The following is a 12,331-nucleotide window of genomic DNA, read 5'->3' on the forward strand; positions in this document are numbered from 1 at the left end:
CACAGTTGGTACAATCACTTTCTCATATAGAACTCTCTTTACATTCATGACCAACGCCCTATGTTTTACTACTCCATTAACTGCCCCCAACACTTTGCAACCTTCATTCACTCTCTGATATACATCTGCTTCCACTCCACCATTTGCTGCAACAGCATACCCCAAGTACGTAAACTGATCCACCTCCTCATGTAACTCTCCATTCAACATGACATTCAACCTTGCACCACCTTCCCTTCTCGTACATATCATAACCTTACTCTTACCCATATTAACTCTCAACTTCCTTCTCTCACACACCCTTCCAAATTCTGTCACTAGTCGGTCAAGCTTCTCTTCTGTGTCTGCTACCAGTACAGTATCATCCGCAAACAACAACTGATTTACCTCCCATTCATGGTCATTCTCGCCTACCAGTTTTAATCCTCGTCCAAGCACTCGAGCATTCACGTCTCTCACCACTCCATCAACATTCAAGTTAAACAACCACGGCGACATCACACATCCCTGTCTCAGCCCCACTCTCACCGGAAACCAATCACTCACTTCATTTCCTATTCTAACACATGCTTTACAACCTTTGTAGAAACTTTTCACTGCTTGCAACAACTTTCCACCAACTCCATATAACCTCATCACATTCCACATTGCTTCCCTATCCACTCTATCATATGCTTTCTCCAGATCCATAAATGCAACATTCACCTTCTTACCTTTTGCTAAATATCTCTCGCATATCTGCCTAACTGTAAAAATCTGATTCATACAACCACTACCTCTTCTAAAACCACCCTGTACTTCAAAGATTGCATTCTCTGTTTTATCCTTAATCCTATTAATCATTACTCTACCATACACTTTTCCAACTACACTCAAACTAATACCTCTTGAATTACAACACTCGTGCACATCTCCCTTACCCTTATATAGTGGTACAATACATGCACAAACCTAATCTACTGGTACCATTGACAACACAAAACACATATTAAACAATCTTACCAACCATTCAAGTACAGTCACACCCCCTTCCTTCAACATCTCAGCTCTCACACCATCCATACCAGATGCTTTTCCTACTCTCATTTCATCTAGTGCTCTCCTCACTTCCTCTATTGTAATCTCTCTCTCATTCACATCTCCCATTACTGGCACCTGCAACAGCAATTATATCTGCCTCCCTATTATCCTCAACATTCAGCAAACTTTCAAAATATTCCGCCCACCTTTTCCTTGCCTCCTCTCCTTTTAACAACCTTCCATTTCCATCTTTCACTGTCTCTTCAATTCTTACGCCAGCCTTCCCTACTCTCTTCACTTCTTTCCAAAAATTCTTCTTATTCTCTTCATATGACTGACCCAATCCCTGACCCCACCTCAGGTCAGCTGCCCTCTTTGCCTCACGTACCTTGCGCTTTACTTCCACATTTTTCTCTCTATATTTTTCATACTTCTCTATACTATTACTCTGCAGCCATTCTTCAAAAGCCCTCTTTTTCTCTTCCACTTTTACCTTCACACATTCATTCCACCATTCACTGCCCTTCCTCATGCTGCCTCCAACAACCTTCTTGCCACAGACATCACTTGTAATCCCAACAAAATTTTCTTTTACTAAATTCCACTCCTCCTCTAAATTACCAGTTTCTCTTACTCTCACCTCGTCATATGCAATTTTCAACCTTTCCTGATATTTACTTTTTACCCCCGGTTTTATTAGCTCCTCAACCCTCCCTAGCTCCCTTTTACATAAACCTACTCTATTCCCCCACTCTTTTGCTACAACTAATTTTCCTTCCACCAAAAAATGATCAGACATACCGTTAGCCATACCCCTAAACACGTGCACGTCTTTCAATCTTCCAAACATTCTTTTAGTTATCAACACATAATCCATTAATGCCCTTTCTACTACTCTTCCATTTGCCACTCTTACCCATGTATACTTATTTTTATCTTTCTTTTTAAAAAAGCTAGCACTTATTACCATCTCTTGTTCAACACACATATCTACCAGTCTCTCACCACCCTCATTTTCACCTGGTACGCCATACTTCACAATGACACCTTCTACCTCTCCAGCGCCCACTCTAGTATTTAAGTCACCCATGACAACTACATAATTCCTTCTACACAACTAGTTAATTCATTCCAGAAATCATTCCGCTCTTCTTCACTTTTCTCACTACTTGGCCCATAGGCACTGGCAAAAGCCCAACATTCCCTACCTAAACTAACCCTTACCCACATTAACCTAGATGATATCTCCTTCCATTCCACTACTTTACCTGTCATCCATTCACTGGTACTTTTGTAAAAGGCAGTTATGTATAGGAGAATGAATTATTAATTGATATTTAATTTTTTTTTTATTCTAGGAAACGAGCAAAGAACATCAAAGCTTGAGGATGAAGAGATATAACCAGAGACTGTTTTAGTGGGGACAGAAATGTAAGTAAACTTATTACACAAGTCATTTTATAAAAATTAGGTATTCATATCGTAATTTGCGAATACATAGTAGCTTTCAAATACTTTGCAATTTGCAAGTATGTAGCAAATTCAAATACATTGAATTTACAAATACATTGTAATTTACAATTATGTTGCAGTTTTCAAATGCTATTTGAAAATACTATGTAATATGTAAATATTCTTTTTACAAATGCGTTGCTATTAATTTTCCATTTACTGTGGAGGTTAGTACAATGAGGACCTCCGGCTGATGAATAATTGTTGGAACGTTAAAGATTTTATGCCTCATAATATTGTAACTACTACTACTACTACTACTACTACTAATAGTAGTAGCAGTAGGAGTAGTAATGTGTACCACATATTTTTTGTATACAACTACGATAGGTTACCCTAGATTTCCACAACTCTACAACTTTTCGTCGCAAGAAACTGACTCATGGACCCAATTTCAATCACTTATCATTTGGATAAAACTATAAATGACCCTAATCATTCCCCCTCAAATTATTATTATCATTATTATTATTATTATTATTATTATTATTATTATTATTATTATTATTATTATTATTATTATTATTATTATTATCATTATTATTATTAAAGAACACACTTTATATTAAAGCACTCTAACAGACTATTTTCATGCGAAGCTAGCAATATTGAATAATACATCCATGCAGGATAAAATAGTGATGAACAAAGAATGAAAACGTAAGAGTACATCTGAATCCATGCATTAGAATATTCATTTTTCATTGAAAAGGTTGATTACATTTTCACTGAAATTTAATGCAAAAGAATTTTGTTTGCAATTAAATATTTCATAGGCAATCTCAGCTGTATTTTTACTGCATAATTCAAGTAATCTGTTGTTCAAATATTACATATCTCATGCACACACAATCCCCCTCATTCATTTGAGGAGAGAGAGAGAGAGAGAGAGAGAGAGAGAGAGAGAGAGAGAGAGAGAGAGAGAGAGAGAGAGAGAGAGAGAGAGATAATTGGCCTTAAAATGCGTGGTGAGTAAAAGGAAAATTCCAATAATGTTCATTTTATTGGAAATAATATTATTTTTTTTAAACGATTATACTAATTGGTTGTCGATCCAAGTCTTTTACGAAATAATGGAGTAAATAGCAGTTCAGAAAAATAAGAATAATGAAGAAAAATTGCGTTCTTCAAAGATGGAGGTTAAAAGTACACTAAGCTATCAGTTTACCTATTTACTTTCCTGACTGAGCTATTTTTTATGTTGAAGCCCTTGTAGCTTATCTAATAATAATAATAATAATAATAATAATAATAATAATAATAATAATAATAATAATAATAATAATAATAATAATAATAACTAGACTGCGACTGGCTAAAGCCAGTGGCTGAGGATTCCGCTGCAAAATAGGTGTGGAAATGCTTTTGTCCAACAGTAAAAGATGTTAGCCCACGTCAATTTTTTTTCCATGAAATACCCATATGACCTTGAAAATGAGGGTCAAGGTCAAAATGAGGGTCAAGGTCAAAATGAGGGTCAAGGTCAAATTTGACATTTGATTTGGAGGTTTTATGCATATGTTTGGGGTAGTTTACTCTAGCATGCTATGACCAAAAAAAACAGTATTTCATGGAGAAATTGCCAAAGTAACGATTTCTGCAATGTCAAAAATAGCAAAATATATATATTAAAAAAAAGTAATTAAGCAGTCGCTATAAAAGTTCAGCTAACCTTAGATAAATATATAAGGTAGCATATGCTCATAAGATCAGGGCTTTGGGACTTCCGGTTTTTGAGATCTCGGAAACAAATCTGTTTTGACCCGGTTTGGCCATTAGTGACCTTGACCTTGACTAACTTGCATTAAAGTAGGGCAATATCTGGGGATTTACCTCTGTATCATTGTCCATAAGCTCCTTAGCCATGCAGCTTATACTTTAGGCCTAATGTCAAATTCAAATTTTATAAATTTTGCCTTTAAAAGCCCCTGTGAACTTGAAAAGTAGGTCAAGGTTACTTAAACTGGGTCTATAGCATATTCTTACCATAGGCTACTTATGATAATAATTTCAGATTTCTTGCGAAAAAAAAAAAGGGCGGAAAGAATAATAACAATAATAATACTAATAATAATAATAATAATAATAATAATAATAATAATAATAATAATAATAATAATACCAAAAACAATAGCATTCCCCTAAAAGGGAATCCTAATAATAATAATAATACTAAAAACAATAACATTCCCCTAAAAGGGAATCCTAATAATAATAATAATAATAATAATAATAATAATGATAATAATAATAATAATAATACAAAATTAATTGTTATTAGCGTGGACCTTTCGGCACGAAAGATTGTTTAGAATTTTTTTGCACTACTTAACTTTCGACATCTTCGAAGAGGCAAGTTGTGCTCCGAGTGGAACAGATAAGAATCATTAAGCTCAAGTTGAAATTATTTTCTTCTTTATAAAAGAAGGAAAACAGAACTCGTTCTATTTTCAAGTCTTTCTAAAAGTTGTCTTTATTTGCTGAAGATTGCGTGCATGTTAGTGGCTGGAAAATTTTTTACCAAAAGGATCATATCTCTCTCTCTCTCTCTCTCTCTCTCTCTCTCTCCTCTCTCTCCTCTCTCTCTCTCTCTCTCTCTCTCTCTCTCTCTCTCTCTCTCTCTCTCTCTCTCTCTCTCTCTCTCTCTCTCTCTCTATATATATATATATATATATATATATATATATATATATATATATATATATATATATATATATATATATATGTAGTTTTTGAGAATTTTTTACCGAAAGGACCATCCCTATATATATACATATATATGTATATATATATATATATATATATATATATATATATATATATATATATATATATATATATATATATATATATATATATATATATATACATATATATAAATATATATACAGTATATATATATATATATATATATATATATATATATATATATATATATATATATATATATATATATATATATATATATATATATATATATATATATACTGCTAATGTTTCCAGGACTTAATACAACTTAAAACAATTGAATACACCCCTTTACTTTCATAGATAAATCGTCACTGTCCACTCTATTTCTCATTTTTACTTTACATCTTGAGGAAGGCCATTGCGTAGTGGTTGAAATATATTTCCTTTGTTTCTCTTATATGCCTTTTTGAAAAAAAACCTGTTAAACTCTTCGAGGACAGTTGTAAGTAAGATATATATGTATGTATGTATGTATATATATATATATATATATATATATATATATATATATATATATATATATATATATATATATATATATATATGGTCCTCCCCGTTCCTCAACTAGTGAGATAAGAAGTAGTTTGTGACGAGCCAAGAGTAGGTTGTGACTCAAGCGCGAGATGGAAGCAACTAATTAACATTATTATGACACATCGAGTATATATACACACAAGGTCCCGGTAAAAAGGTCACAAACTACAGAGATGCTATTTCTTGTCAACCAGCAACCAGTTTTGTTAGCAGTTAACAAAGAAGTATGCAGATATGATAAAATTAGTTGCTGTCAGTGCGAGGGGAGAGCGAAGATACAAAGGATAATATATACAAAAAACAGAAATGTCGTTAATATGTACGCTCGTGTGACACACAGGTGGTCCATGGCTACCCCCCTAAAAAGGACATATTGTACATGTTGAATAGGGCATCCTGACCTAGAGAAGTGAACTGTAGGCGGATCATCTGGCAGGAGATAAGCAGGTTTTAGACGATCAATGGAGACCCAGTCTTCTCTGTCACGATTGTTTAGTAGGAATACTTCCGGATTGCATCGGATTACAAGGAAACGGCCTGTGCAAGGAGGTATTAGCAGGGGGTTTCTACTGTCATTGTGTAGGAAGACTTGCATTGCAGAGTGCAAGTCTGTCAGTATGTGATGCTTCGCTGGGTGCTTGTAAGTCTGGCGGCATGGAGTAAATTTTGCCATGACGTGACGTATGCGCTGGATATCATTAGAGGAGGACGCTGAAGGAGGAAATTCGGCAGGGACGACCAACGGGTCACCATACACCATTTCAGCTGCCAAGACGTCCATGGCGTCTCTAGAAGTGGTCCTTTGTTCCAGGAGGACCTAGGGAAGCTCTGTAAACCAGGTGAAGTCATTGCAGCGGGACATCAAAGCTACTTTGAGGGTGCCATGAAAACGTTCAACCATTCCATTAGCAGCCGGGTTGTACGCAGTTGTCTGATGTAGAGTGATGCACAGGAGATTCGCTAATGATGTCCACAATTGAGAGGTTAAAGTGGTCCCCCTATCAGAAGTAATATGCTTAGGGATACCAAATCTTACTATCCATCCTGAGTGTAAGGCATATGTACATGAGGAGGATAATGCAGTTTCCATGGGAATGGCTTCAGGCCAACGAGTGGAATAGTCAATGACGGTAAATAAGTAACAATGTCCTTGTGATGTGGGTAGGAGGCCTACAACGTCGACGTCAATGTGGGCGAAATGACGCTGAGGTTGAGGAAAGGTGCCCAGTCCTGAATCCATGTGTCGATGTACTTTGGAAGTTTGGCAAGAAGTACAGGCACGGACTCAATCCTAGGCATCCTTAGTAATGCTGTGCCAAATGAACTTCATCTTCAGCAGCTGTGCAGTAGAACGACACGAGGGATGTGAAAGGCCGTGAATGAAATCAAATACCTGTCGGCACATGAGAGAAGGAATCCAAGTTTACGGTCTACCAGTACTGACGTCACAGAGGGGGTTGGTGTTGGAGTCGTCGAGGGGGACGTTTTCCCAATGGAGGGATGTGCAGGATGTCCTATATGCCTGATACTGTGGGCCTCTTCGTTGAGCTTCAGTTAAAGTATTGTGATCCAATCCCAGTTGAACAGCGGCCAACGTGTTTCCTGACAGGGCATCGGCAATGCGATTCATTTTTCCAGGGACGTGTTGAAGGTTGCAATTGTATTCAGCCACGGCGAAGAGATGTCGGCGTAAACCGGCAGACCAGGCGTCAGACTGTCAAGTGAAGGCGTGCACCAGAACCATGCGGTCTGTGTGAATGATGAAGGGTGTACCATCTAAGAAATGGTAAAAGTGATGGACAGCCAAGTGTACCGCCAGCAATTCGCTATCGAAGTTAGAAAAACCCGATTCTCCCTTGGTCAGTTTCCAGCTGAAGAAGGCCAATAGGCAGGGCAAGCCGTTGACCACCTGTTTAAGTGCTGCACCAATAGTGACGTCGCTGGCAACGGTGGATATAAGGAAAGGGGCATGTGGGACGGGAAAAGTGAGAGCAGCAGCGGTTGATAGGGCATTCTTTGCATTGCAGAAGGCCGCTTCTTGAAGGGCGCCCCACTTCAGGTCTTTTGGCTCACCTTTGAGGGAGGCGTGGAGGGGAGCAAAAGAGGCGGAAATGGCTGGTAGAAAACGGTGAATAGTTGATCATGCCCAAGAATTCCTGCAGTTATTTGACATTCAAGGGCGTGGGGAAGTTCTGAACGGCTATTACCTTCTCAGGGAGGGGATGGACTCCTTGAGGAGTAAGCCGGTGACCTAAGAACGACACTTCGTTGGCGCCAAAGGTACACTTGTCGTACCGGACTACGAGCCATTTTGTTGCAGGTGGTTGAGCACGATGCGCAGGTGATGGAGGTGTTCCTCTTTTGAGTAAGAGAACACAAGTATGTTGTCAACGTAACAAACACAGAAGTGGAGGTCCCCTATGATGCTATCCATGAGACGTTGAAAAGTGGCCAGAGCATTACGAAGGCCAACACTGGAGTAATTGAAGGTGTAAGTACCAAAGGGAGTGGTGATGGCAGTCTTTGGGGGTATCAGGACAACTGCCCCCGTAGGAAAACTGCCCCTGGGACAATTGCCCTCGTAAAACCCCTGGACAATGATGTAAAAAAATAAAAATACACAACTAATAAAACCAATGTTTTATTATTGTTAATAAAAATTACATGATTTAAAAATACATTTTAAAAAGATAACATTATATACTAAAATTTGTACATAGATGGGTTGCAAAAATATTGAAAAGGGATTTAAATACTAGAATTTTAAATTGTGGGCTATGTATCTCAAAAATTCCAATACATCGTGGTTCTCAAATTCTTGCACAATGTTTGCTATTCATATACTAGAATCCTGATAGCATTTCTGCTTAGGAGGTACTGGATGCCCAGCAAGTATTTGATTAAATGTGACGCTGGATAGTGCCTGTTCTCTCTTCAACACCCCCAGAAATTTCCATATATTTGGATGAAATGACGTAACGCTTGCTTGCATATGGCTGTCTCCTTGTATTTCAACGTCTTCTGCCGATGTATGTATCTTCAAAATAATCTATTATGGCATCAGCCTCAGGTGGTAACATCTCTTGTAGTTTCTCAAACGCTTCAATAACTTTTTCTGCGGGAACAAACGCTAATGCAGGAATTATATGTATTTGCAAGGAAAAATAGGCGTCAGTTTGGTACTTAGTTTGGAGACCTTCATTTTGCACCTTAAGGTATATGCTTTGAGATAAGTGGTAAAAACATCCTTTAACAGTTACGTTGGGGAAGATCTCTTCAATAGCACTCCTAGCAGTTTGTTCAAAGTCTATTAGGAAGGTCTTTGGATTAAGTCTAGGGTTTATAGTGAGGAGATTTTGAAGGATATCTTCATATGCTGCTTGTCGTTTATTTGGTAGCAGAGCATACACACACGGAATAACTCTTTCAGAAGTTAAGCAATGAATAGTGTATAGTTGGTAAAATAACTCGGGTACAATCTTAAAGGTACCGTCACCAAACCAATTATCTGATTTCTACAGAAGGCTAATGTTTGTTGGTGTTGAAAATAAAAGAATACGCTGCTCAATCAATCCACTATCATAAAGAAGAAACTCTTCACCACTAGAAGTTTTCTTGTACTCAGAAGGAATGACCATGTCTGTTAGGCTTGATGGGATGGGATGAGGAGTGCCAGCAGCTTGTTTGTAGTGCCTTATTGCAGATGAATATGTCTTACCAGCGGTAGCTGAGTTGCAGCACCACTTGATATTGACTCAACTGTTCGGGAAATTGTTTGCTGTGCAGTCTCTTCGGTAACAATAGATTTAGCCTTTATTTCCTGTTGTACTAACAAGACTTCACAGCGAGGTTGGTCAACAGCATAGGTGTGATCATTTACATATCCAACTACTTCATTTTCACAAACATTTACTTCTGCTTTACAGTTATTATGGCGGAGTTTTTCACATTCATAAGATGTAACATTATTTGCCAATTCCTTCTGCTTCACATAGATGTATCCTCCATAAATAAGCTTCATTTTCAATGTTCACTTTTGACGAACTCCATGATGGGTTATGTTACTTCTTGTATTTCTTTCGAAAATAAACTATAACTGGTACGACCGATTAGACACTGGATCCTTCTTACTTTCTTTTTTTTTTTGTATACATTTGTTTGACTATACAGAATTAGCCAATTGGCGATAGCTTTCGAAAATAAACTATAACTCGTACGACTGATTACCTAATTAGGAAATAACTACATAAATGGTAATAAATTTAGGAAATAGATAAAATTATTTCTTCAATGACCGATTAAGTAATTAGGAAGAATATCTTCATAAATTGTTACTAAAAAGTAATTAAGTAAATGGCAATATGGGGGGCAATTTTCCGGGGGGCAGTAGTCCTACGGGGGGCAATTGTCCTGGGGGCAGTTGTCGAGGGGTAACTGTCCTGGGGGCAGTTGTCGAGGGGTAACTGTCCTGGGGGCAGTTGTCTCGAGGGCGGTTGTCCTAGATATATCTTGGGGATGTCTACTTGGTTCATAGGCACCTGATAATAACCCTTCAAGAGGTCGAGCGTGGAGAAATCCTTTGCTTTGTACAGGTAGGAGGTCACGTTGGTGATGTTTGGTAGTGGGTAGGGATCCGGTTCTGTTTGCATGTTCAGACACCTCTAATTCCCACATGGAGCCATTTGTCTTCAGGACGATTTGTAAGGGTGACGACCATGGGCTGGAGTCCTTATGGCAAAGGCCCATTTCTTCGTTTTTTGCTAAAGTCTGTTTGGCAGCTGCCAATCGATCTGGTGCCAGACGTCTGCATTTGGTGAAGACTGGGGGTTTTGTCGTCTTGGTATGGGGATAAATACAATGTTTCGCAGGAGCCGTGGTCGTTTGGTGAAATTCTGGACGGAAAACTTCCGAGTATGACGTGAGGAGGTGGGCGTATTCATCCGTGGGTGCACTGATGTGGAGAGCGAGGTTGGAGAGGGTGGGTTGAAGAGGTGTCGACAAGTACGAGTCTGCGTTGACCAGTCATCGGTGGGAGACATCGACCGGAAGGTGGAATTGAGAGAATTCACCGAGGATTGGCAATGTGAAGTCAGCAATGAGAAACTTCCAATTAAATTTGCCGTTTCCAAACTTTAATGTGAAGTTCCCGTAACTGTAGGTGAAAATCCCAGATCCGTTGGCAGCTACCAGGCGGACGTCGGGAGAATTAGACAGACTATGTCATGTCCTGAAGAGTTAGCAAAAGAGAATGTGTCTACCAAAAATCGCACGCCCATTCCTACATCATGTAGAAAGGAAACATTAGAAACACGGGAGGCCACCGCCATGAGCGATGGCCTACTTACATGGTTTTTAGACAGCCCCGAATCTGGACTGGTGGTAGCAAAACTGCGGCCGATGGCTGTAGTAGTCATTAGTTGGGGCGCTGGCGAGTGGTGGGTGATTGGTGGCTTTGTCGCTGCTCTGGCATGTCACGGGGTAGGCGTGTGTGTCCTACAGCATTCACGTCAGTTTTGGTTGACGATGAATAGGTGTCCTCTTCGTCAGGAGTGGAGGCGTTGATGGAGGTCTTGAAGATCGTGAAGTGGCTGTCCATAAGGGCGTCGGCTTTGGTCATGAAGTCCTTTATGGGTAAACTATCGACATCATGTATGGCAGCGTGTACAGGTTCGGGTAAACGGCATACCAAAAGGGCACAAAGTAGGTTCACCTCATGAGGAGAGCCGTCTGCGACAGGTTGCAGGCAAGCGATACTGGTCATTTCCCTGAGGGCAAGTGAAGCCCTTTGATCCCCCAACGGTTGTTGATAGAGCTGAAAAAGCTTTGCTATACGGGCGACTGGCGACGGCGAGTACTGCTGCAGAAGGTATGTTTTGAGGGCGCTATACGCTATTTGGGTGTCTCACAAAGCCAGTCAGAGATTTTCGGCAAGGTGTCCCTGGGTATCGCCGCAAGAACATAATATACTTTGGTGGTTGAGTGAGTCACGCCCTTGATGCAGAACTGGACCTATGGTTGGTGAAACCAAGCAAACGCCTCTACGCTGGCGAACGACGAAAGTTTCAATTGGGCGGCGCCAACTTCCATGGAGTCCATCATAGTAACAGTGATGGGGAGAAAACGGGAAGAACGAGTCGACTTCTGGGGTGTCCAATGTGACGAGCCAAGAGTAGGTTGTAATTCAAACACGAGATGAAAGCAACTGAGTAACTTTATTATGACACATCAAGTATATATACACACAAGGTCCCAGTAAGATGGTCACAAAATACAGACATGCTATTTCTTGTCAACCAGCAACCGGTTTTGTTAACAGTTAACAATGGAGTAGCAGACATGTTAAAACAAGTTGCTGTCAGTACAAGGGAAGAGCGAAGATACAAAGGATAATATATACGAAAAAGAGAAATGTCGTTATTATGTACGCTCGTGTGACACGCGGGTGGGACAAGTTATACCCTGGAGAGATAGGGGTGCGTGTGTATATCTATCTAAATGTTCAATTTACTTACTT

At 39.2% G+C, this 12,331-nt stretch overlaps 1 protein-coding gene across 1 annotated transcript; it reads right to left on the bottom strand.

Annotated features, from left to right (window-relative positions):
* Positions 1-7,534: 7,534 nt before the first annotated feature.
* LOC137656464 (uncharacterized) lies at positions 7,535-11,231 on the bottom strand. The gene is made up of 4 exons (XM_068390636.1): positions 11,005-11,231; positions 10,253-10,768; positions 8,069-8,175; positions 7,535-7,932 (listed from the first exon to the last, which is right to left on the bottom strand). Exons 1-4 carry the CDS (start codon positions 11,229-11,231, stop codon positions 7,535-7,537), a joined length of 1,248 nt encoding a protein of 415 aa, XP_068246737.1.
* Positions 11,232-12,331: the final 1,100 nt, after the last annotated feature.

Source organism: Palaemon carinicauda, chromosome 17, assembly GCF_036898095.1.
Source record: "Palaemon carinicauda isolate YSFRI2023 chromosome 17, ASM3689809v2, whole genome shotgun sequence".
Taxonomy (NCBI): Eukaryota; Metazoa; Arthropoda; class Malacostraca; order Decapoda; family Palaemonidae; genus Palaemon; species Palaemon carinicauda.